Raw genomic sequence first — 26,714 nt, forward strand, 5'->3', positions numbered from 1 at the left:
ATAACTAAACTTAGTATTTTTTTTTCAAACGTGTGAGTTCAAAAAATTTTTCATTCCCGTTTTCGAAATGAAAATTCAATCAATAATCACTATATCAACGTTCATTATCATCGTCGTCTCCTATAATGAGCTGACAGCTGAGGAAAATGATAAGAGGCTCGAGACATGTGGAAATGAGCATATTGGTGAGTAAGATTTTTTTTGGTGAGCAGCCGACATCAATCCTGTCTAGCGATAGCCGCTTTTCTGCATTTTGGAGTAAAATCAAAGGCTTGATGTTTGCACGATAAGCATCGCTCCATACTTTTTGGGTTTCCCGCCACTCGTTGTCGGAAAGCCGGTCAAGGCTCCGTTACGGCTCCTAAATATAAGACCTAGGCCACTATTATCCGATAAGACAGTATTTGAGCCCGTCCACAGAGGAACCGGACTATTAGGCAAAGGTCTTTTTGGATAAGGTGTCAGAGTGTCCAATTTCGGATTGATCTACGTTGATCTACAAAAAAGCGGGAGTTCAGACGCAGAGTTCTCAACTGATTTTACACGGTTAAGAACGTGCTGACGTCACATTTTTTGGGCAAAAGAATCCCGCGTATTTTGTAGATCAAACTGTGATAGGACACCCTGACACCACGTGGCGCCCCTCGTAACATTTTGAATAATTTTTTTTAACGAGTATATTTTCAGGGAAACCATCGAAAAACTCGATAATCTCTCCTGTCTCCTGGCTTACCAAATTGACAAGATCCGAAATTTCTGCTCCGGCAGTTATAATATCTCCTCGACACTTGATCACTTCTTCACGGCTTTTCCTCACAAAATCAGCTTGGAAAAATAGCGGAGATTCGATTGATTGTGATGACAGCATAAAGTAAGACCGATAGTGATCTCCGATCTTTACGAAATTTTTTTCAGGCACTTGGAAGTTCCGGTAAACAAGCTCTCGGATGTGATTGAGCCGTGCCTTTCTCAAAAGGAGAATTGCTCCCCGAAAGTGATGAATTTTGCCAGAGCATATATTCTGAACTTTTGCAAATCAACATTGGTGCAAAAAAGAGTGTACTCCTTCCCAATGATTTTGGAGCTTGATGAGAATTTGGAAGGCAACTCAAGTTATCCATGTCTAGCTGATGGTAAAGCTTATATGACTTTCAGGCCAATCAACGCCTAGCTCCGCCCACTGCTAGACCAATCAGCGGGCTCGGTCGTCGCTGATTGGTCTGAGTTTCTTTTTTCCAGAATCAATCAAACTTGCCAAAGGAGATGCCATTGACGCTTATGGATGTACAAACAATTCGGAATGGAAGCATCGAAAAGTGAATGTCGGCGCCGGTGTTAGTCCGGATATTCTATACGGAACTGTTCCAAATACCGAAAAGGGATTCGATCTGGGACCTCTCACAAAAAATGATTCCGGCAGAGTTTGGATGGTTGGATTCGATTTAGCAGGTGAGCAAATGTCTGCATGCCAACGAGACTGTTTACATTATGCCTGCCTACCTTGTGCCTGTTTTGAGGCTACTTGCCTACCAGGGGTGGGCGGTTAATCGTTTTTTCAGCTAACGGCTAATTCGGCTTAAGCCGATTTCAAAATTTTTGGCTAACGGTTAATTCGGCTATTAGCCGACCACTTCTGGCCCAGACCCTAGACAACCCTACCCCAGACCCTAGCCGACCCTAGGCAGCCCTACCTCAGACCCTAGACAGCCCTACCCCAGACCCTAGCCTACCCTAGGCAGCCCTACCCCAGACCCTAGCCTACCCTAGGCAGCCCTACACCAGACCCTAGGCAGCCCTACCCCAGACCGTAGCCTACCCTAGGCAGCCCTACCCCAGACCGTAGCCTACCCTAGGCAGCCCTACACCAGACCCTAGGCAGCCCTACCCCAGACCCTAGCCTACCCTAGGCGGTCCTGGTTTGATCATCTGATCGTAGAAAACTACGATGAACACCATTCCCGTGCGTCGATAGCATCAGGGGAAACAGTGAACCTCTCAGAACCCGAAAACGCCATCCTTAGCAGACAAACCCAGACTCCTTCAGGAAGGAAGACTGGAGAGTTGGGCTTACAACGTTCGAACGTGTGGTTTTACCCGGCTCCCTCACACATAGCGAGGGTCGAACACATGCGGCACCCAACAACGACCGCCCAAAATTCACCGATAACCCAGGAAGCTCCCGAAGGCTTGAGGGAGAGAGTTAGCTGGCTCTCCGCCAGTCCAGAGATACGCTTTCGCAGGACCCTGGCAGACAGTGGGACAACAATATGAAGGGAGGTCATCTTCTGGATGTACGGACACCTCACGGGTTCCGCTAGCTGCAGTGGAAAGAATGCAGGTTACTGGGAACACCTATCGATCGTAGAAGAGACGAGCGAGGACGACGCACGTCATCGCCTCCCCGTCTTGACGAGACAAGGCGAGCCACAAACGGGAAAACGATGTTTATCGATCGGGTGTTTTTGACGTGCGTCGTCCTCGCTCGGTGTCTGTCGTCGCATTCACATAAGTCTATTGCAACGAGTATATCGTTGGTTCAATTACCCAATTCGAGGGTTCTAAAGCAAATCTCTGATCTGGCGGGGAGCCAGCTAACTTCCTCCCGCACCCCTCTTCGGAGAGTCCAGGGTGGCGGAAATTTTGGGCGGCCTTGTTGGGTGCCGCATGTGTTCGACGGGCCTAAGCCTGCCCAAGGGTATTTGTTTCGTGCGAGCTCTCCTGTACGTCTTTCGCTTGCTTTGTGTTTTTCTGCCTATTTTATGCCTGCCAACTTCATGCCTGCCACCGCCTACTTGCCCACGTACCTACCTTGCGCCTGTCTTGTACATTCTTGCCTGCGAGGCTGCCTATTTTATGCCTGCCTACCTGATGCCTGTTTCACGCATGCTTGCCTACTTACCTTCCTTCCTTTTTTGCGCATATTTCTATATTCTTGCCTATTTGGTTGTCTCAGAAGCCTGCCTATTTTATGCCCGTTTTCCGCCAGCCAGCCTAGGTTCCTTCCTTATGCATATTTACCTTATGCTTGCCTGCCTACCTACTTGTCTTAAGCTTGCCTACCTACACGCCTAAATCTATATTTCCAGCAACTATTGGAAGCCGGAAATACCCGTGGTACTACAAAATGAGCTCAGCAATGTATCCAGCGTTGTGCGAATTGGCTGGAATTTGTTCTGAAGCTTCCACGACTACTACCGTTCAACCATCAACAGCGTCCACTGCAGAGCCAACGGATTCACCAGAGCCTCCAAGTACATCTCCAAGCGGCGCTGAAACAACGGAGCAGCCAGAAGAGATTCAAATCGACTGAACTTGTGAAAAACTTTCAATAAATTATTTCATATTAGAAATTAATCTTATACAATTAAAACAAAAAAGGCATTGAGAAGGGGAAAAATCGGAAATGATGATATTCACAAAAAGAGAGATGGGGGTACCGGTGTCTAGAAAAATCAGTTTTTTTTTGGGTGGAAAGAGCCCAGTAATCCCAGCTACAGTAACCCAAGATGACGTGATGGGGGCGCGCAACTGTAGGCCGGGAAAAACTGGATAATTTTTTGGGGGGAAAGGGGTGGGGGTACATATTAAAAAATTAAGAAAAAAAAAAGTAAAATCATTCAAAAACATAGGAAAAAAAATTAAATCGAATCAATTAAATCACTTTGAAGACGATGATGATGGTCCTTGTGGGATATATCTGGAATTGAATTTTTATTTTAAAATCGAAAATTTCAGGCTTTGAGCTCAAGAACCCAGCCAGAAGCTCATTTCCCAGCTCTAACCACAACTAACCTTTGTCCTTTACGTGCTCTCAACGAGGGAATCCTCGTTTGTCGGTCTCCAGCATCCGAAGAGGCTCGGGATTCTGGTCGGGAAGGTGTCGACGAGTCGACGATCGAGTTTTTCGAGTTGGAGACACTTCCGACACGGCTCAGGCGCCCAGCGCTCATGTCCGATGGAGCACGTGGAATTCTGGATGGGCGAGCGTCAGTGTGTCTGCAATAATTTCAGGTTAGCCGAAAGAAGCAAATTGAAGAAACTTCAAAAAAAAAAAAACTTGAAAGAACTTACCTATGCGAATCAGTGGTAACCGTATAGCCAGCTGTACCGCCGAGCCCTCCGCTCATCGGCACACTTCTGTCGGTCTTCTCGCGAATCTTCATAATCGGACCAGGCGTTCCGGTGGTCGGAAGCTGCTTGCCGTGTCGATTCTTGGTGAAAGATCGCATCGAGTCAAGCGCATGAATCGGACGAGCTTCTGGGAACATGTTGATGTTAAGACGTCCCTTGGCACGACATGGATCATGTTTGTGGAGGAACTCGTCCAGCGACTCCCATCCACCTCCGACTCGAACCATCACAGTCGATCGGAGGATGCGGACCATTCTCTTGATATGGGTGTCTCCGAACTGGAAAAATAAATGTTTAAATAAATGTTAGCTCCGAATTCCTGTAAAACCTTACCCGATAGTGATTCTCAGAGATCTTCTCAATTTGGTATGGGGTACAGCAGCTGCACGTCTTCTTCTGCAGCTCAATCTCATGCGTGATCTTTTCAGTGTCCGTTTGTGGCTTGGCGTTTCTCTGGAAATACAAATTTTAGGTCAAAAATTCCAACAAAGCTTCTCCCAAAAACTCACATTAGAAGCATCAAATCGGAGAGCATTGATGAATTCCTTGGCATTGATCATTCCATCACCCTTGTCAAATCGATCAGCAACTTTGGCCATTTCGAGTCGGGAAGTTGGGAATTCTGAAACAAAATTTAAAATTATTTCTGGTTCTAAAGGGCTCAGAGAACTTCAGGCCAACTTCACAACAGTTCTTAGAAATTTGGAAATGAGGAGAGAATTGGATAGATGGAAAAAGAGAGAAAAATAGAGAGAAATAGAGAGAAGTTGCATTCCAGAAAACCGAGAAAAAAAAATGCAAACAACAACCATTCCCATTCAGAAAATCAAGATTTTTCATTCGGGTGGCTCCACAGCTGAGCCACCCGAAAACAAAAATTTCTGCAAACTCACTGGAGTAGACGATCGTCGAGTTTGGAACATAATCTATAACCAGGGGGGTTTTCATAGAGGAGCGAGACCCAAATATTCTAGGAGAAGATACCGTAACCCAGGGGATCCCAGGGAATCCCAGTTAAAAAAAAATAAACATCACTTACTGGATCCAATAATTCCATCGATGAACACCTGTCTTGGCACATTTCCAGTGTGAAGTCGATCGATTCGTCGGAACAAATCATTGACACGTGCCTTCGCGTGATCATTCCACTCCACATATCGCTCCTTCCAATCTTCCCACTTCCATCCTTCAAGCCTCTTCATCTCTTCCAGTAGTGCCTTTTGATTGTCCAGCGATGATTGAAGACCCATTGCATCCAACCAAAGCTTCTTCCATTCTGTCGAGAGCATCTCTGCAGCTGGATTCCTGGCTCCCTTCTTTGCAGATTTACAAGCGGCGTCTACCTCGGGTTGTTGCTCGCGGAGCTCCGAGTCGAGGTTAGCAAAGTCACAAATGTTCTGCTCCATGGTATCAAGATCCTGAGCCGGTGGCTGCTCAATCATCCGATTGAGCTCTTCTCTCTTCTGCGCAGCAAACTTGGCAAGCTTCTCAATCTGCTCATTCTGCTCCTTAGCCTTCTGCTCTTGCTCCAAAAGTGTAAACTCCCGCTCGTCAACCTTCTCCGAGACCTCCTTCCATCGTGCCTCAACGACTCGCATCCAATTCCGGAGAATCGGCTCAGCAGCCGGCTGACACTTTGAAAGAATCTCTTCTCCCTTCTTCAAGCATTCTTGATATCTTCCCTTGGCTTCATCCATCTCCTGCTTCACACCTTCCACCTCATCCAGACCTGAAGCCTTGAGCTTCTGCTCTTCAACCGCCAGCCAATCCAGCAGAGCATGCGTCTTTGCATCAAACTCTTCAGCTGCTTGTTCAGCCTCTTTGATACTATTTCCACGATGTCTTGCAGCCTCTTCTACTTGATTCCACTTCTCAACAAGTCGTTCTTTAGCCTGAGCTATCGAATCCTTCTCATCAACTCCTGAAGCCATCAGAGCATCTGCCTTCTTTACCACCGTCTTCACTCCATTTTCCTTCGTTTTTCTTTCAGCAGATCTTCTGGATTCTTCATCAACAAGTGCTCTAACTCCATCAATATCCGCAAATACAGGCTCATGCTCAGCTTTCTGATATCTCTCCAGCTCATCATCAACCCAAGATTCCAGATCATTCATCGACTCCTCAAATGCTCCACCTTCCAGAACTGCCTGCTCGGCTTCTCTCAGTCGATCTCTCAACTTCTTCAACATCTCAGCCCACTTCTTGCTCATCTTCTCGTTTGTCATCGAAATTTGTTTGTACTCCGACCGAGTTGCTCGCTCTGCAAGTCCGATTCCACGTTTTCTAGTCACATCGAACAGTGTCTGCTTGGCGGTCACATCTCGCTGAGCTTCCTTCACCTCCTCCAGCTTCGCCTTGAGCTTTTCCAGTGAGCTAGTGGTATTTGGTTCAGGAGCAATTTTCACAAGGACATCCGAGATGAAATGCTCCAAATCATGAAGCCCGTCTTGCCACGTGGCAACCTCATCTCGAGTGACAGCCAGCTGCTTCGCACGTTCTGCAGTTCTTCCAGAGATCTTTTCAACGCGATGTTTCAGGGAAACAAGACGATTCTTGATCGGGATGGCATCCTTCTTCTCACAATAATACTGCATATGGACTCCTGATGCTTGATGTTTCGTCATTGCCATCTTTCGTCCAGCAACCTCTTCCATCCATGATTCGTGCTCGGCGAGCTGCTTTTCAATTACATCCGGGAGACGTGAGATCGATGGCTGATCGGTGAGCTTGCGTTCAGCGGCTGAAAAATGGTTCTTTTATTGTTTTTCAAACTAAAACCTATAAATTCTCTCTTACCAATAATCCAATCTTCCATATCATTCAACGCACTCTCAAGAGCAACCGCTTGCTCATAAGCCACCTGCAGCTTCTTCTCTCTATCAACGAGCAGCTCCTTCACCTTATTCCACTTCGTCTTCATTGCTCCGTGAGTCTTGGAAAGCCATGTGTCAGCGTCCTGGGGTTCTTCCTTCAAGTGTTGCTCAGTGGCATGAAGATGTGCTTCAAGTGGCGAAGCATTGTGCTCAACGTCGAGCTTCAGGGCCTTGAATTCGTCGAGCTGGAATTCAGCAGTCTCCGGTAATCCTCCCGTTGGTTTAGTGGAAAGCAGAGCAGATTCAGTTTCTTCCAGCCATCTCTGCCATTTCTCGACTTCTCCTCCAACATTTTCAGCCTCTTTTTTAGCGACTTCCATATCAAAAGCCAGTGATTCCAAGACTTTCTGAATATCCTCCCATTTCAAGTTCATAGATTTCAGAGAATCAGAAGTTTCAGCGTCCAGAGCTCCAGAAGTTTGGATGTACTTTTGAGCAGCACGATTCACAGCATTCACACTATCCTGATGAGCATGAATATCATTACTGAGCACAACGAGTTTACATTGAGCAATTTCAATATCTCTCAAGTTCACCGCATTCTTCGGCGGAGCAATATCCTTCAAAGTGGCTCTCGTCTTATCCATCCAAGCCGTCAACTGAGCAATTGTGCTCGCCAGTTTTCCCATTTGGAGCATCAAATTCTCGAGCTTATGCTCTCGTTCGGCAAGTGCTGCATTCAATCGGCTCCATCTAGTATTCAGGTCGGCGACTGGTTGTCTTACGGTAGCCGCCAGGTGCGGTGGAGCATCTGCAGCGAGCTGGAGAGCTGTAGCGACGACTTGCTCCTTGGCTACTCCTCTTTCGTGCACCTCGTCTTTGAATCTGTAAAATATGAAAAATTAAAGTTAAAATTAAAATTAAAATTTTGCGAATCCCCTTACGTGTGCAACTCCTTCAATAATTGCTCAATCTCCGTCATGTGCTTGGCATGCTCTACGGGGCTCATCTTGAGAAGCTTCTGCTCTGCCATATCCAACCATTTGAGAAGTTCCTGAAGATCTCCATGGAATGTCATAGCCTCTTCCATCGCCGCAATCAAATCTCTCTTTTTCTCAGCGAAAAGTCCCGTAATCGTCGAGAATCCGCCACGAACATTCGCCACTTGATTCTCAATCACAGCCTTCTCATCATCTGGAACATAGTCAGCAAGCTGTTTTCCAGCAATGCTCAGAGCTTCGATGCGTGGGCGAGCTCGCTCCATCTCGCTGGCAACTTGAGCCATAATCTCCTGCTGATCAGCCAACTGCTCCGGATGCCCAGTAGCGGGCTCCACAAGCTCAAGACGATTTCTCAAGTCATCAACAGCCTTCTGACACGAATCGAGCTCACTCCAAAAGTGCTTCGCCTTGTCTAGAACATCCTCCAAAAGAACTCCCCGATCAACAGCTTCTCGTTCAATTTCCTTCCATAACTTCTCGAGTCGATTGAGCTTGTTCTCAACATCCCCAGCAGCAGCATCACCTTCTGGAGCTGACGCAAGAAGTTCTGAAGCCGTCTGCTTGAGAGCATCATAGGCATTCTGCTTATCACGAAGACTCTCAACAATGGATCGATTCTCTGCAAGCCTCGATTCAAGAACACTCGGATCCGCAGATATTCCTTCATTCTCCCTGAGTCGATCAGCAGCTCCTTGAAGATTCGCCACCAATGTCTCAAGTCGTTCTCCGAATCCAATCGTCGCACCCATCATATTATCAATTGCATGTCCACGTGCTCTTACCGCCTCCCGAACTTCTTCATATCCTTGCACAAGTTCTCCAGCAACTGATTCCAAAAGCGGAGCCTGATCTTCGGCAAGAACCTCGTGAAGAGATCCGACATCAGACTTGAATCCTTCGATAATCGGTCGATAAGCAGCCACCATTCGTGCCAACTCTTCATTGTGATCGTGCATTTCTCTGAGTTCCGCAGCAGGTGTCGCTGTCGTCACTGATGGAGAAGCTTGAAGTTCGGCATCCATCTGATCCAGCCACTTGTTGAGTTCATCAAATTGTGATGTAAGCTGCTCCATCAATGCAAGAGCTCGTTCCAACGTCTCCGTCCGATCTGCACAAAGAGCCATCACTTCTTCAACCAACTCCTTTCCCTCGTCAACTGTGTCTGAGATCTTCTCATTCGCCTCATTTCCTTCCATTCCCAACTGCCGAGCAACCTTCTTCGCTTCTCCAGCAACATTTCTGAACTGAACCTTATTAGCACTGGCTTCTTCATTCGTGATTCTTTGATGTTTCAGCTGTGACTTGAGAACTTCCAAATCCAGCGATGGCGGTGCTCCTTCCAAAATTCGCTCTCTAGCCGCACTGAACCATTCAATAAGATACTGTAGATCGTCCAGAACAGCTCTCGATTGTTTCGATGCCATCTCAATTCTCTCAGCTCGCCGAGCAACTCTATCCGCTACCGAGTTCACCAGCTTGTTCATGGCAATCGTGTTGGTCTGAAGCTCATCAGCCTTATCAGCAGAGCACAGAACTTGAAGCTGGTTGGAAAGAGCAGTAAGCTCGTCCACGGATGGGCGCATTTTTTGAGAAATATCTTCTTCGAGAAGGAAAATGAGTTCAGCCTGTGTCTCGGGATCCTCTTCATCAATAGTTTGCAAATCACGATCCATATCCTCCAGAACTTGCATGACAGTATCAAATCCTTCATGGAATCCTTCCGATAATGGAATCGCCTTGGCAAGAAGTGCAATCTTCTCATCAGCAGATGTCATCAGATCAGCATATCGAAACTTCAAATCATCAAGCTTCTTCTGTGCAATCAGAGCTTCTTCTGGTTCTCCCTGGATCGCAAGCTGCTTCCCGACTTCAAAGATATTCGCCATCATTTCATCTCGATCCGCAATCGAAACAGCAATTTCCGCAAGAATATTTGTCTGCTCCACCAAATCATCCGGCTCAATCGGCAGCTCATCGAGCTCGCCAAGCTTCACCTCAGTCTCTCCAACAAATTGAGTCATATCTTCAGCGTCCAGCGTAAAATCTTGAATCTGTTGAAGGAACGACTCTAGCAGTGGTCTCATGTTGGTAATTCCTGCGTCAAGAGCTCTCGCTCGTGCTTCCAACTGGTTCACCTGTCCGCTAATGGAGTTGGCATCCTCAACACTAACCAGGGAGGCTAACATCGGAGCAATCTCCAAAACATCCTTAAGATCGTCGGATTTATGCTCGAGCTCATCTTGCAAGGCTTCCTGCTCTCCGATCATCTCCTCAGCCTTTTCAACAGTAATAGGTACTTTTGCAAGAGCCTGAAGTCGTTTATCAGCGCTTTGAAGCCAGGAATCCAGTGGAATCGTAACTTCTTGAAGACGTTCCGCAAGATCCACTGCATCCAGCAGCTTCCGTTGACGATCCACTGCCGAGTTGAGAAGATCCTTGTATCGATCTTCAATCTGTGCATTCTTATTTCCAAGTGCCTTCTTCTCCTCATCACTGGAAGCTTCTGCGACAATCTTCTCAATCATGGCTTTGAATCCATCAACACTGGGCTTCTTATCCTCCACATGCTTCATCAGAACCTCATAATCATGGAGTTGAGCCTTGGCAACCTTTGCATCTGCAGATGGTTTCTTCCGATTCTCCATCATCTCCTCCGTCTCCTCCAGCCAATTAAGCAGCGCTCGATAGGCATCTTCAACCTTTCCCTGTTGCTGAACAGCCGCATCCACACTCATCTCCTTATCGGAAACCTTTCCAACAACATCCGAATACGCGTCTCCAACCTTTTTCAGCAAAGAATCCAGCTCTTTTGTATCAGATTCAGGCCCAGCAGTCTTTATCAGAAGCTTACAGTCCGTGTTGAAAGCATCCATCTTCTCTCCAACAGGCTTCAGCGACTCTTTCAATTGTCGAACTTTTTCAGAGACTTGCTTCGGGTCCAAAAGCTGTGACGGGGCTCCTTGGAGGGCTTCATCCTTGGCGATTGCTTCAAGAGCACCGACAATCTGATCGGCATCCGCGTGAAGCTTGTCAATCTCATCTTCCGTCTCGGTAATCTTCTTCTCGCGTTGGGCAAGGCGTTTTCCAGCACGGGCGGCGAGCTGAAATTTTTAAAAATTAGCATGTTATAAGGTTTTAGGATACAGGAACATTTTTTGCAGCGCCCGACAATTTTTGGGTTTCGCGCCACACTAGGCCACGACATGAGGTCGCCTGGTCGGCAAGCTAGGAGTTTTTGCTAGGTGTAGGTGTAGGTAAAGCTAACCTCATAATAAAAAATGGGTAACAAGACGACAGGTACAGAAGTACCACTAAAATATGGAATATCCGAGGGAATCATTAGCCATAAGGGAGATGAAGCTGGTGGTGAGGGGGGGGGGGGGAAGAGTGGTGAAATCCACCCGCCTGGGGAGAGGGGTGTCCCGCCTTTCCTCTACCGAACAGCTGATTGTAATTGTTGTCTGTGAGAGTGTCTGCGTCTCTGTGCAGTGCTTACACTATTTCCACCAGCCGATATCAACTTGTTTTGACGAGTTTGATTCGAATCGAACAATCACTTCGGTTTAACTGCGAAGCTAAGCTTCATCTAATGTGATTACACACATATCATCAATGTACATGACAAGTAATTTGGAAGAAATCATTAAAAATTACATTTTTTACAAGACTTGAGATAATTTTACCAACAAAAAACCTCATTTTACTAAAATTTTGTGTAAATTTAGGCTAAAAATTTAATTTTTTTCGGCTTCAAGATTTGGTTTTCAAAATTGAAATTTCCGGCAAATCAGCAAGTTAACGGAATTCCAAATTTTCGGCAAATCGACAAACCGGCAAATTGCTGATTTGCCGGAAAAAAAAGCAATTGCCGTAAATTTTCGGCAAAAAACTTTTAAACAATCCTTCTAAACAATTCCGTCAAATTCATAATACGGCAAACGGCAAATCGGCAACTTTCCGAAAATGTAAAATTCCGGCAAATTGGTAAACCGGCTAATTGCCGATTTTCCAAATTTGTCGTCAAAAAATTAGCCGGACGGCAATTGCTGCCTACCGCTGTTCAATTCTCCATTTTCAGCTCAATTTTTGAACAAATTGGCACCATTTTAGGCTGTTAAAATAACTTTTTTTTTCTCAATTTTCACTCAAAATAGAGCCTGGCACAAAGAGCACCCATTTTTCCGTGTTTTCAACCTCTCTGAGCCTATCAAATTACTTATCATGTCGTCAGTGTACGTGTGTGTAACCTTTAGCCACATTCCATTTGTTTGCAGAAAAAAACCCCAAACAAAAAATCTCTGACAAGAGGAGATTTTCTGTGTTCGTTTCTCTAGAGGTACTTGAAAAAAGCGGTAGTAATAAAAGTTTGATAGATAGTTTCTCATTAGAAAAAATATCAAGTTTGATGGAAAATTAGTCTTGGAGGGAAAGCTTAAAAGGTAGAGACTAGGAAAATGTTTAGAAATTTCATATTATATATAGTTCTACTAACTCCTTGGAGGCTTGATGTACCTGGATGTCAGGCCCAAAGTTCACGGATCTAAAAATCTCACCTTGTTCAACTCATCGGTTGCCGCTCGATTCATCTCAAACACTGGCTGAGCAACGATTCCGGCTCCGAGAGCAGCTTCCCATTCAGCTCCGAGCTCCAACATCTTTGTCTGAGCCGAACCCAAATCTCCTGCCAACTCGACGACTTCCTTCTTCTGCTTTTGAAGCTCATCGCGACTTCTCCCGATTGGATCCAAATCCGCAATTTCTGCGACCAAAGAGTTGATCTTTCCAGCAGCTTTTTGGCTTTCCGACTGAACACGATTTGCTTGCTCTCGTTTTTCTTCCAGGTGCACATTTTGCTCCTGTAGCGTGGCGAGGAGCCCATCGATTCCTGCTTGAAGCTCGGCGAGCTTAGTATCAACTGCTTGAGCATCTTCTGGGGTGGCGTCGATTTTGATCTCATCACCGACGTTCTTGAGCTCACGGGAGTTTGAAGACCAAAAGTCATCGATTTTGTTGAGCTCTGAAACTTTTTTTGAATTTTGAACACCTCTATAGATAATCAAAATAAATAAAACTAACTGCTCTGAACTCTCTCGGCATTCAACAGGTCCTTCTCAATAGCATCCTGAATCTCGGCTTTCTGATTCTCAGTAAATTGGGACACCTCGTCACAGAGTCGCTCAAATTTCTTAGCTAATCCTTGCTTCCGCTGTGCCAAATCTGCAGCCGTTCGAGCCTTCTTCGCCATTCCCTTCGCATCATCCGACAGTGTATCAGCGCGTCTTCTGAGCCGATTCGCATCGGGTCCTGGAGCACTTGACTCGATTCTATTCATCACAGCGTTAAGAGCATCAACATCCGCCAGCCGTCTAGCCATCGTCAACTCCACAAGCTTCAGAGCATCACAAACTTCTGGATCGTGAGCCTTATCCGAAGCCAGTAGCTCATCGAGTTCAGCCTGATCTCCTTGAAGTCGCTGCTCGAGTGCTTGCACCTGATCGCCAAACTGTTTCACAAGATCTCCAGCCTTCGACACCAAATCCTTGCGATCTCTAGCTGCTCCGAGAGCTTTCGGCCATTTCTGATAGAGCAACTCCAGCTTCTTCTTGAGCTCCGCGTCTGGTTTCTTCTTGAGCTCCTCTGCAACTTTTGCTCTGATCAAAGAGACATCTCCCTCGTTTTCAATAAGCTTCTGGAATAGTTCTTCAGCTCGTTTCAGTTCATCCGCAAGTTTCAAAGATTCCGCAGCGATCGGTGCAGCCAGCTCAAGCTCATTTTCCGCCGAGTTGACTGTTCCGATGAGCTCGTCGAGCTTCTTCTCTAGCTCCAGGCCCTCATTCTGAGCGTTCAACGCCGCCTTCTTCACATTCTCAATCTTTCTCTCTAGTTCATCAGCCTTCTTCTGAGTTGTTTCCAGTTGCTCTTGAATTTCAGCTCGATTCGTCGCATCTACTTCGAGCTCTTCAGTAGCTTCCAGGATACCCTTCAGCTTCTCCAAAGCCTTATCGACGCCTCCGAATCTGGATTTCAAAGAGTCAAGGGTGGCAAGTTGATCTCCAATGTCGTTGGATGACATGGCAGACGCCTTTTCAACATTCGATTCGAGCTCTCCGAGTTCTTTTCTGCAAAAATAATAATTTTGTGAATTTTCTAAGGATCTTTCGAGCTTCTCCTTACCTCAACTCCTTCTGAATATCCTTGAGCTCTTGTCCCAACTTCGCAGCCTCCTCCACCCTTCCAGCATTTTCATCCAATCCACTTTCCAGCGAGTGCCATTTCCGGTTCAGCCTATCCATCTTCTTCATCAACTCCTCAACATTGGCTCCTCCATCAGCAATCAGCTCATTCGCCAGAGAGTTCACATGTTCCAGTGCAGACTTCTCCCCTTCCGTCTCCGCTTTCATCGACTGAATCTGTGCACGGTTTGCCTTGGCGACTCCGGGCTCCGTGCTCGGTGCTCCGATTCCTTCCAACATGTTCTTCTTGGCACCAATATATTTTTCCATCTGAGCACACTCGTTGAGTACCTGCTCAGCCTTATTGGCTCGGGATCTTACAGCATCGAATTGATCGGCCAAATCTTCCCACTCGTCAAGAAGCTTCTTCTCTCGTTGATTCATATCTTGGACCTCCTTCTCAACAGATGCTTCTCTTGCGAGCTCTCTAGCCGAGTGACGAGCATCATCCACACGTCGTTGCTCTTCTTTTCCAGTTTTATTCATTCTTTCCAAGTCCAAAAGTTGAGATTTCACTCCTTCTTTCGTAGCTGGAACTGGGAATCCTGTCGACAGCTGATCCTTCTGCTTCTCAATATATCCGAGCACAGCGGCTTCTGATTCAGCGAATGACGTGGCTTTCGAGTCGAGCTTGTTGATCTTATCTCCACGAGCCTTGAGCTCACTGGCTTGACGCTGAAGTCGTGCTCCAAGTTCTCCAACAGATTTTTGAGCACTTCCAGTCTTTGATGGATCTTCTGCAGTGACTTTCTGCGCAATCGCCTCAACATCATCAAGAATTGCATTTCCTTCAGAGTGCTTATCGACGAGATCTTGAGTTTGCCGGCGTTGCTCGGCGAGCTTCTCCTTATCAATTGATACTTTCTCCAATCCTTTCAACTCATCATCAAATGCTCCAATAAATGAGCTCAACTTGTTCTTTGCACCATCAAACTCTGCATCCAACGATTCCAACTCCGCGAGCTTTCCCATTCGAGCATCAAGCTCCTGAGCACACGAATCAACTCGTTTCCTGAGATCCTTGCTCTTCTGGATAACTGGCTCGGTTCGGGTGACATTTGGAATGTTGCACAAGTTATTGGTGATCCTCTCAAGGTTGTCCGCCTGATCTTGGAGAGCTTCAACTTCCGATTGAGCCTCTGGCAGGCGAGCAGATCGAATCTTGGCTCCAGCAGAATCCACGGCTCTGGAGAGAGTTTCACCTTCCGAATTGACAGTTTGAAGTCCATTGATCGCATCGAAAATGTTGTCTCGAAGACCTTTGAGATCAGAATTGCTCCGTTTGAGCTTCATCTTACACTCCTGAAGTTCGGCGAGGGAAGCGTGGTCTCCAACATCTGCAGCCTTCTTCTCGAGCTCTTCAATCAGAGCCAAGCGATTTTCAATCTCTCCGTGAAGAACCTGAAATGGAAAAATGTGATTATGACTTCAGAAAAAATAAGACTCCTACCTGCTCGTCCTTTCTAGCCTCATGAAGATCCAGCTCGGTGAGCGGCAGCTGCACCGGTTGCCGAGTCCGTTGAGCAGTTTGCTCACTCCATTGCCTCAAGTTCTCCACCGCCTGCTTCACTCCTTCAGCTTCAGCCTTTCGGGATGCCGCCTCCATCATATTCTGCGATAGCCGATCAATCACTTTCTGATGCTTCCCTCTTCTCAAGTTGGCTAGTTCCTCGTGCCGAGCTCTGACATCATTCGCGACATTCGTTCCTTCAAGAGCCGTCAGAAGTCTCCTCGACGCCTGCTCAGCATCATCAAGCTGTGAAGATCCACCTGCAGCCATTCGATTCAGCTCCTCGATCCTTTGAATCCGATCCTCGTCTCTCTGAAATCTAGGGTCTTGGTCTACATCCTCCACATCATTCTGGAGCATTTGAAGCCACTCATCTGCTCGTCGGGCTTGCTCAGAATGCTCATCATTCATTGCATGAAGACGATTTTGGAACGAAATAAGATCCTGACACTGACGAAGAAGTTGCATGTAGTCATCTTCAACTCGTCGCCTCGTCTCGTAAACCTCGTCCACCGAAATTCCAACATCATCCGTCGATCCACTGGCTCTCACGTCATCCCGCATCGCAGAAATCTCCTGCTCAATCTTGAGCACCGATGCTCCAATCGTCTTGAGCCGCGACTCTTCTCGAATAACTTCATCCATCAGAGATTTGGCTTCAAATCGAGCTTCATCAATTCTCATCGGGTCTCCCGACTTGTGACGAATGTCTCCAGCAAGACGTGTTCTATCAGTCATCCATGATTGCATTGATGACGTCACTGATGAGAACTCAATGAGCAAGGCGGAGAGGATGTTGAGTCTGAAAATAGGGAATAAAATTTTGGAAATCTGGTATCAAATAAAAGTTGTTAGGAGTAGCGTAAATTATCGGCAAACAACTCACATTTTGCCCACTTTTCCGCGTATATTTTATATAAACTGGACGTTCTCGGTTGAAAATTGGAAAACTATGGTATTTTCAGCTTAAATCAATGAAAAATTCACATGTTCAGCTTGAAACTAGTGAAAAATTGGCCGAAAATTAGAGTATAAATCACATTTTCAGCCCATAAATTTGTGAGAAATTCAAAATTTTTGACTGAAAAATGCTAAGAAATGTACAATTTTACTAGTAAACTATCCAAATTTCCGTTTCCAAATTTCTAGCAAAAAATCCAGTTTTAGGAAAAACTAGACTAAAATTAGTGGAAAATTCTCATTTTTGACCTAAAAGTGCTATGAAAAATACGCAGTTTCTGTGAAAAATACGCAGTTTTTTTTTTTTGATTTCGATACATTTTCAGTCTATAAGTGCACAAAAATTATTGAATTTGTGCAAATTTAGACTGAAAATGTAACAAAATCAACCGAAAAAATGTACCAAAACGGGCAATAATATCAAAACAAGAAGAACATAAATAGAAACACCCGAATACCTACTGTTACCATATTATCTATTCACGGCAATCTACACCCTCTACACACTTAATATTATGAGTATGTGTATTTCATCTCTCTCACACTCATTCACACTCCCAAAACTATCCAAAAATCAGGAGAAACGGGACGGAAAATACATCGATAGGGGCAATAGCAGAGCGTTCAAATTTGCATATAAATCTACATTTTCCCATACATTATTTGATAGTTTTGGTTATTGTCGGGGAAAGGTGGCATGTGATTTTGGCTGTCAAGGGGAGCTGGGGTTACTGTATAAGAATTGCTAGAGCATTGATTAGTTTTCGCAAAGGAAAAACTAATAGTAAACTGAAAGGTAAGAACTAAGGAAATTGTTAGAGGCGTAGTATTTCCCAGATTCTTTGCTTATTTTTGCTCAAAGACAATCAACTTTTTATGAAAAAATGCAGGTCACGTGGTGTCAGAGTGTTTCATCTCGGTTTGATCTACGTAGATCTACAAAAAATGCGGGAGTTCAGATTGATTTCACATGTGCTGACGGCTAAAAAGGCCCGCATTTTTTGTAGATCAAGCCGTGATGGGGCGCCTTTACACCACGTTTCGGGCAACTATCAGGCAAAAATTACCTCGTGTGAATACCCTCGACAGTCCTCAAAACCGTATCATATTCATCGGCAAGTTGCCGTCTCATCTCTCTCAACGCACTATACTGCTCCGGTGTCAACGAGTCGCCTTCTTCTGTGCAAAGCCGATCAATCTCATCCAGCCGTTCCTTGATTCGGTCACGCCACGAGTCGAGCGACTGCTTCACGTTCTGAAATGGGCTCAATTGAAATACAAATTATCGAATTTTCAGAATCTTATAAAGTTTCCAGGTCCCATTTTTCAAAAAAAAAACAACTCTACCTGAACATTCTTCGTCGCCGCATCAATTGACTCTGGATTCGAGTTGAACGTGAGATGCGTCGTAAAGATCTCCTGTCGGAACCTCGTCAAGTCCGTCATCATGCCAGACACCTCAGCTTCACGGAACGATACCACTTGAGTCACATTTTCCTAAAATACAGGGGGTTTGATGATTTTGAATAGTCGCTACTCAGTCAAATATCTGTAGAATGTGAAAAGGATGAAAAATTCAGTAAATTTGTGGAAAATTCGATAGAGAAAAGTCAAATTGTCAATTGTAATTGTTCTAAAAAATCAATTTTGCTTAAAATTAAATTTTTAAGCACATTTAGAAATGTACAAATTTTAGTTTGTTTGTTGAAACTCGGTCTAAAATTTAAATTTTCAAACTAAAACTAGTGAAAACATAACACTATGGCTGTAAAACTGGTAAAAAATGCACTTTTTAAATGAAAAATTGATGAAAATTTCAGATTTTCAGACACAAAATATGCACTTTTTTTTATCAGAAAATTGGGAAAAACTCTAATTTTTAGTATAAATTTAATGAGAATTTCCTATTTTCAGGCAATTTACTTGTGGAAAATGGAAAATTCTTGGAATTTCATATTTTTAGACCAAATTAGGTGTAAAAAGTCAGATTTTCAGTTGAAATCCAATGGAAGTCATAAAGAACTTCATACGAAACTTGATGGAAGCCTAAAAGCTGGAAGTGCTCATTTTCAAGTAAAAATTGGATGCAGATTCCACAAATTTTGCTGAATTTCTATCAAAAAATGCACGTTTTCAGACAATTTTTCTTTGAAAATTACAAATTTTAAGTGAAAAATTGTGAAAAATTCACACTTTCGGTCAATTTTTTGCCGCAAAAAAAAGCAAAATTTTCAAGTAAAATTCAATGAGAATTTCACACAATTTGCTGAGAACGTACATTTTTTTCTGAAAATCATTACTTATATATAAAAAAATACATGAGGGATGTTACAATTGTAGTTTGTAGTCTGTGACGTCACACTTGCAAGGTGTTTCCGGCTGTTGAAGGGATTGTGGGTTGGGGTTAGTGGTGGAATATGGTCGGGGTACTGTAGTAGTACTGTAGTAGTACTGTAGGAGTACTGTAGGATTACTGTATTTTTGAAAAAAATTGGCTTTTCGTCTTTTGAAGTGATATTGGTTTGAGGTTAGTGGTGGGATATGGTTGGGGTACTGTAGTTGTACTGTAGAGGTACTGTAGGAGTACTGTAGGATTACTGTAGTTTGGGAAAAATTGACTTTTCGTCTATTGAACGGATATTGGAAACTTTGAGAAAATTCCGGAATGCTCCAGAACCTTCTGGAAAATTCGAGAAAAGTCTGTAATGTTCCAGAACTTTCTAGAAAAATCGGGAAAATTCTCGAATGTTCCAGAATTTTCTAGAAAATTCGAGAAAAGTCTGGAATGTTCAATTCCCTGAAAAAATTTAAGAAACTTCTGCGAAGTTCTAGAACCTTTCAAGTTTTGATACTCCTAGAATATTCTTAAGTTTTAAGAATTAAAAAAAACCAGAAATTGTTATAGATAATTTCCAAAAACGCTCGCCAAAAACTTTCGGAAAGGACCGGAAAAAGTCTCATAAAAGTTCCAGGAAACTTGAGGTTTTAAAATTGTAATTGCTTAAAATTAAGTATATAATATTTATGTTGCTCGAAAACTTCCGGAAAACAAGGAAAAAAACGTTCCATCTGCAGTGAAATGCTTAGAAATTTCAGAATTTGATTTTAATTTTGAGTACGCCAGTCGGAGCACGCGCTTCAGCGCGTGCGAACGGCTGGTATCTGATAATATTGTTAACAGAAAAAATTGTTCAGGAGTGTTCAGGAAAAACTCATTTTCAATCAGTTTCAGCCGCACTTTATATCTGAAATCCCACGCGGTGTCAGGCTGTCGTTTCGGCTTGATCTACGTAGATCTAGAAAAAATGCGGGAGAAGATTTTGCATGGAACGTGCTGACGTCACATTTTTTGCGAAAAATTCCCGCATTTTTTGTAGATCAAACCGTAATGGGACACACCGGCACCACGTGAAAACCTGCAAGAAACACCTGAAAATCTGTATGAAAAAAAAAAATCTGAAAATGCACCACCAATTCTTTTTTATCTGAAAATCTGAAAAAAAAACCACCTTGGACAACGACGGACAAACGCATGCAGAATCTTTTTTTTTGTTGTTTTTTTATTTATCAAAAAAAAAAAAGAAGTTCAATATATCGTTTTTCATCAGGGAATTTGTATAATCACAGAGAGTGGTGGGAGGAAAAAATATGGAATTATACATTGAGAAAATCACAATAAAATGATATTGATTGAGCAAGAAACTCCAGAAAGTAAGTATGGGGGTGGGCATCAGAAGTACATGGCGATTTGTTGTTCAAAATTCAGCCTGAGTAGAGCCAGAGCTCCGTGAAAATTCCAACAAAAGATGGAATTTGGGGCGCGCGATGAAAACTTTCACAGAACCCCAGAGACCAGGGGCTGAACTTGGATTTGAGGGTACAAAAATATATAATAAAAGTAAATGGAAAATGAGCAGAGAGACAACTGACAGAAGCGGAGTGTTTGGCACTGGGAATTATTTTTTTGAATTGAGAGAGAGAGAGAGACAGAATTATGAAGAAAAATTGAAATTGGCAGTGGTGATTAGAGAAAACAGAGGTAAAACTGGGTACGGGGTATACATGACGCTAAGAAGGGTGAAGCCTATTGCTTACGTGCCCACGCTGGAGCATCTTCCGTTGACTCTGTCACATTCGATGAGACAGTTGTGTAGGCGGCGAGAGGATCGGTTTGCGAGTTTCGGAGCTCGGATGGTTGCCCGTGCCAGTTAATGGTTCGGGTGAACTCGCGGGTTGTTGTGGCTCCGCCGCTTGGTTGGCTTACAGAAGCTGTGGCAAACACTGGAGATGGAGCACGGTGGGTGGAGGAGGTGATCGTCTGGGTGGCATAGGCGACCTCTTCGACCGGCATATTCAATTGTTCCATGATCCTCTTGGCGGCGTCTCCACCGACAAGCTTCATGTGAACGGCTCTTGGGATCGAGAATCGGCGACCATTGTCTGGATTCACAATTTCTCCGGTTTGCACATCGAGCAGTCCGGTCTCCGCTGCTTCACGCACTGAGACTCGTTGACGGGTGTGTGGATGCTCAATAACCTTCTCATCGGTATCAAATTGGGCGGCTTCGAGGCTTGAAAGGAAGTCTTGTTGAATCTCGGCAAGCTGGGATGGATCTTCGAGAAACTTGCTGGCGCGATCTCCGATCGATGTTGTGCTCTGACGCATTCGCACCGAGAGTCCTGGCTCGTTGTATTGCGGTGTCAACTTGGAGACGGTAACAGTTTCACGGAATTTCGGAACAGATTGTCGTTGGGCTTGGGAATCGTCATACTCGGAAATTCGGAACTTGTATCCTTCGGCGTCTCGTCTCTTGACTCCTTCTGTCACTGCTTGCACAGCTTCGGATGGGGAGGCGATGACGGTAAGTCTTCCAGACTTCACAGCGTCACTGATCTTGAGACGGTTGGCTCCTTCGACAAACTTTCCGTTGGAGTCGATCTTGTTCTGGTGGAGAGCATCACGAAGAGTGAGGAGGTCACCGGTGGCTTGAAGATGAAGAAGCGAGTCTCCATCAATAACTCCCCGACGTACTGCATCGTTGAATGTCAGGTGAAGACTAGATTTCTTATCGTAGATTCTTCCAGAGGTCTCATCAAAATCAGAGGATTGAAGGACATTGAACAGATTGCTCTCATCATTTCCCTCAATTCCTTGGACACTTCCGGTATCGATGAATCCTTCTTGAATGGCCTGAGCAATGCTCATCTGCCTTCCAGTATCTGGATCGGTGAACACGTTCTGCTTGGAGTCAATCAGTCCTTTTCCGAGAGCCTCAGCAAAGTTGAGCTTGTCAACTTTGCGAAGCTTCTCCCCGATCTCCATTGGGATTCTTCCATCTTGAACAGCCTTGGCGATTGGAACAATGCTTTGACGGGAGAGTTGGATGGTTCGGTTCTTTGGATCAATGAGGCGTTCACGGACGGCTTCGACGAGGTTCAGTTTTCTGTTGGATCGGTAATCGGTGAAGAATGGCTTGGTGATAGTTTCATAGGTAGAACGATCGATAAGTCCTCGATCAACTGTATCACTGAGTGGAACATCTTCTCCGGTAATCGAGTTTCTGTAGTTTCCAGTGGAAGCATTGATAAGTCCGTCGTTCAGAGCAGTGGTGACTGGAACATGATGTCCCTTGGTTGGATCAAAGACTCCTTCACTGGCAATAGCTTGGTAGACTGGCTTGAGAATGTCGATCCATGTGATGGTCTTATTGTCTCTTGGATCACGGACCTTTCCGGTAGCGGCATCAATAATTCTCAACTCAATTCCTCTCTTGATATCAATTCTTTCTCCGGTTCCTGGATGGATAATTCCCTTCGGAAGAACTTCGGAAAGGGTGACATCGACGAGCCCTTGACTGGCCGCGGTCTTCAAATCAACGGATCCGTGGGTTGGATGATGGTAAGACAAGTTACGGATGTCGATGATTCTGGCGTGGATGGCGTTCTCGAGACTGATCTTTTGATTGTGTGAATCCACGACTCCATTGTTAACAGCGTTGTCAATGTTGGAACGGAATGCTTGATAGGATCTGGTCATCTGCTTTCCCTTCTTGTCAACTTTGGCAAGTCCAAGTCTGCGGGCTTCCTCGAGGCTGTACACGTGGTTGTTTCTCTTGTCACGGACACGATCGATTCCGACGAACTCAGCATGTGGCTCGAGCTCGACAGAGTGCACTTGAGAGGTAGACTTGACGCTGGTCTTGGTTTCAGTCACGACTGGATCTCCGTGCATTTGAATGGTGAACTTCATTCCAGACTTTGGATCAGTGTACTCTCCCTTCTCAACTCCTCCCTCACCACGGACGACTTTCACTTGAACTTGCTGACCTCCTCCGAGATCGACGAGCTCATGACGTCCATCACGACTCCTCCCCGCTCCCCCGTTTGGGGCAAAAGGGGTGAGTTGAAGGCGTTGTTCGACGAGTCTGCTCTGATTTCCAGATGTTGGTCTGCTGGATCCAGATGAGACGAGGTGTCCCGAGGTAAGTCCCTGAGAGAAGCTGGTGGAATCGCCTCCTCCATGGATGAGTCCTCTGTCAGCGTCGACGATTCTTCTGTCGACAGCTTCCTGGTAAGAGTATTGTTGTCCTGATGATGGATCTCTCACAGAAACCGAGCTGCGATCGACGTAGTTGCGGTTGATGGCTTCATGAATCGGCATGCTGCTACCTCCAGATGGTCGGGTATAGCTTCCGCTTCCAAGGTCAAGTCTTCCAGAGAAAAGGCTCGAATCGAGAGTATCTCCAAAGTTCTTTCCCTTTACGAGTCCAAGATTGCCAGCTTCAAGGAAGTTGTGAACACGTCCAGTTTGAGTATCCTTGACAGTTCCGGCGTTATCGTCGACAATCTCTTCACGAATAGCTTCGAGAAGTGAGATCTCTTTTCCAGCCTTCTTATCAACGATCGTGGTATCATATGGATCAAAGAGTCCCTTCATGATAGCTTCCTTCAAGGTAAGTTGTTTCTGGGTTTCTGGATGAGTGAAGGTTCCAGCAGATTGATCATACCATCCGAGGGAGAGGGCCTTGCCGAGAGAGTAGTCAGAGAGTGGAAGTCCAGATGACAAAGCTTCCTTCTTGGCAACAGCAGTACGGGTTTGCACCTTGACAGTGGTGTGAACGGCATCTGAAGCATTCTCTGGAACACCTCCAGTGAGGTACATTAGGTGTTGTTGAGCAGCTTCGGTGTAGCTCATTCTCTTGTTTTGAGACTTGTCAAAGTAGTAGCGATTCTTGGAATCAATGATTCCCCACTTTTCAGCTTCTTCCAATGGCATTTCACGTCCGGTAAGTCCATCACGAACCGAGATATCCTCGGGAGCAACCTTTCCGGTGGCGAGGGCTCTTTCCAAAGAGAGCTTCTCTCCGGTCAGGTTATCGACGAAAACTCCTTGCTGGGTGTCAAACTCCCAAGATTGAGTGGATTCTTCGACGACAGGCTGTCCAACTTGACGGAAGCTGATGATTGGTCCGTTTCCAGATGGGATTTGGATGATGTTCTTGGATTGGTTGTTGTATGGAACGAGTGGCTCGGCGTCGATGACAATGGTCTTGGCTTCAACAGCTTGTTCAATGTTGCGTCCGTTGACTGATCCATCAGACTCCATGATCTTTTTCTCCAGGGCTTCCTTGACGGAAACAGATCTTCCACCGGTTGACACTTGGATCGTCGTAGCATCAATGATTCCGAGCTCAATTCCTTCAGCGAAGCTGAGAACTCTGTCGACATTTGGAGCAGAGATCTTTCCATTGGTCAAATCAATAAGTCCCTTTCTTTCAGCCTCATAGATATGGTATCCACGAGATGGAACTTCGAGAGCTCCCTTTCCTCCGGCAATGGATCGGTAGACAGATACACCTCCAGGACCTCCAAGAGCTGTGGTCTCGGTGGTTCGGACTCTCTTGACAGTGGTGACAGACTCTTCAATATTCTTGTCTGGGAAGTACTTTGGAGCCAGCTGTTGTCCAGTCTCGGTCATGGTTTCGGTGGTCTTCTCCTCAATGGTTGGACCATCTCCCTTACTTTGGTCTGGCATAATCCATTGACTGTTTGGATCAAGAAGTCCGCGATTAAGAGCCTCTTCCAGGGATAGATCGACCTTTCCGTGCACGTAACGTTGATTTCCAACGAGTCCTTGACGCATAGCATCCTGAAGGGTGACGGTGACGTGGTTTCCATCAGCTCCACCTTCCTGTCCTGGACGACCAATTCTTCTTGTACGGTCAAGCTTCTTGGCAGGGGTCACGAGTGCTGGTGGAACGTTGAGAAGTCCAAAGACCTTGAGAGCTCCACGCAAGGTGATGAATCCTTGCTCGTAAGCTTCCTTGGTAGACAGCTCGTGCTTGGTGTTCTTGTTGAAGAAGACTCCCTTGACTGGATCAATGATTCCACTGGAAACAGCACGAACCAAGTTAAGCTCATATGCTCCTCTATCATTCTTGATTCCAACTGGTGTAGTAAGAAGTTCATGAAGAGCAACTTCAATGAGGTTCTTGGCACGATCGTCGGTGATCAAAAACGACTCCTGAGTCTGAAGATCGACAACACGCTCGGCGTTCGGAATGATGACTCCGGCTTCGACGGCTTCGTTAAAACTGAGATTCTGGCTGGTCTCGGTGTTGCGAATTCCACGAATGTTGAAGATGGAGTGACGAACTCGTTTGGTGAGAAGTCCTTCATGAACAGCTTCTGGGATTGTGAACTCCTTCTCATCCTTCTCAAGAACAATCTTTCCGTTTGGAAGGAGAAGTCCTCTTTCCATAGCTTCAGAGATTGAGATGACATCATTCTCATTTGGATCCACAATATGACGAACTTCAGCATCAATGAGTCCAGCGACAATAGCCTCCAAAAGTGTGTAGCGTTGTCCAAGGATACCCCGATCAACGAAGTATCCGCTGGAGTCGACGAGCTTGTTCTGGGCGGCCTCTTCAAGAGTCAACGCCTTTCCGATGAGCCCATCTTGGTGAGCTTCCTTGAGAGACATGCTCTGACGACTGGCAAGGTTGGTGTACTTTCCATCTTTGACTCCAATGACATTCCTGACAAGAGCAGCTCCAAGTGGAACTCTCTTCTTCTCATCATCAGTCATCTGGACAATCTCAACGACATCGTTGTTGATCAATCCAGTTCTCTTGGAAACAGCATCTCTGAGCTTGAACGAGTCATTCGAGTTACGATCATTGAACTCAGCATTGTTGGCATTGATGAACCCATTCTCAATAGCATCGGTCAACGAAGTTCCAATTGTGGTCACATGTTCTGGATTCTCAATTGAGAGGTATCCGTGGTAGATTGCAGCCCAAAGCTGAAGTTCCATATCAGTGGTCCTTCCCTTGAAAACTCCAGTCTGTGGATCAACCATTCTCTTCTCGAGAGCATTGGCGAGAGAAGTTGGTGGAAGCTTCATGATCTTCTCCTTGATGAGCTTCAAGACAGTCTCCCAGTTGGCAATTCCCTTTGACATGAGATCACTCTGAGAGAGAATCTCTCCAGTGTGAATATCACGGAATTGACGGATGTTAGAATCGTAGAGTCCAATGCGGATAGCCTCAGAAAGAGTGATTGGCTGTCTGGTTTCAGGGTGATGAATTCCCCAAGTCGTGTTGAGCACAGTCGGAAGATCCTGCTCAACAAGTCCATACTTTGCCGCCTCTTCGAGCGACATAACAGACGCAGATGGAATATCAAAGAATTGTCCGGCAGCGGTCAAGTTTCCTTGACGGATCGCCTCAATGAAGGTGAGCACCTCTCCAGTCTTCTTGTTCAGATTGCCTTCCATCTCGTAGAACTGAGTATTGGTGATGGTTTCCTCGGCGAACGTCTGCATCTCATCCTCGACTTCAGAGATCTTAGCACGATCTCCGATGGGGTCAACGATTTCCCACTCATCTCCAGCTGACGTGACGACTGGCTCAATGTTCATAGTGGGCTTTTGGATTTTGAGGTCGAAGTCTGGCTTCTGAAAATTAAAAAGGATTATTGGAGAAAGAGCGCAGAGATTAGGGAAAGATGTATCTAGACTAAAACCAACACCACTAGATACATGCAAGTTTAGAGTATGTCT

The 26,714-nt window shown here is 45.3% G+C and overlaps 2 protein-coding genes and 1 non-coding gene across 15 annotated transcripts in view; 1 reads left to right on the top strand and 2 right to left on the bottom strand.

Annotated features, from left to right (window-relative positions):
* Window positions 1–64: 64 nt before the first annotated feature.
* Y47H9B.2 (C-type LECtin) lies at window positions 65–3,347 on the top strand. Its single transcript, NM_060592.4, has 5 exons — window positions 65–185; window positions 688–871; window positions 916–1,133; window positions 1,240–1,449; window positions 3,087–3,347. The coding sequence occupies exons 1-5, from the start codon at window positions 68–70 to the stop codon at window positions 3,308–3,310; spliced, it is 954 nt and encodes a 317-aa protein (NP_492993.2). The 5' UTR covers window positions 65–67; the 3' UTR covers window positions 3,311–3,347.
* On the bottom strand, window positions 3,308–3,328 carry 21ur-13288. Its single transcript, NR_050610.1, has one exon.
* Window positions 3,320–26,714, bottom strand: part of vab-10 — a gene marked incomplete at both ends in the record, with an annotated part of 57,568 nt that continues 34,173 nt past the window's right edge. For 6 of the 13 annotated variants that reach the window (NM_001377640.3, NM_001377641.2, NM_001377643.4 and 3 more), the window contains one exon: window positions 20,733–26,609. In NM_001377640.3, the coding sequence (NP_001364629.1) occupies window positions 20,733–26,609 (5,877 nt within the window). Of the gene's footprint in view, window positions 3,698–3,792; window positions 3,997–4,071; window positions 4,410–4,464; window positions 4,585–4,640; window positions 4,754–5,024; window positions 5,058–5,170; window positions 6,872–6,927; window positions 7,830–7,888; window positions 11,047–12,498; window positions 12,963–13,021; window positions 14,065–14,119; window positions 15,580–15,628; window positions 16,491–17,715; window positions 17,904–17,995; window positions 18,146–20,732; window positions 26,610–26,714 lie in introns of those variants that run through there. The other 7 variants (NM_001348620.3, NM_001348622.3, NM_001348623.3 and 4 more) reach the window with 5 other exon arrangements.

The sequence above is a fragment of the Caenorhabditis elegans genome, chromosome I (assembly GCF_000002985.6).
Source record: "Caenorhabditis elegans chromosome I".
Classification (NCBI taxonomy): domain Eukaryota; kingdom Metazoa; phylum Nematoda; class Chromadorea; order Rhabditida; family Rhabditidae; genus Caenorhabditis; species Caenorhabditis elegans.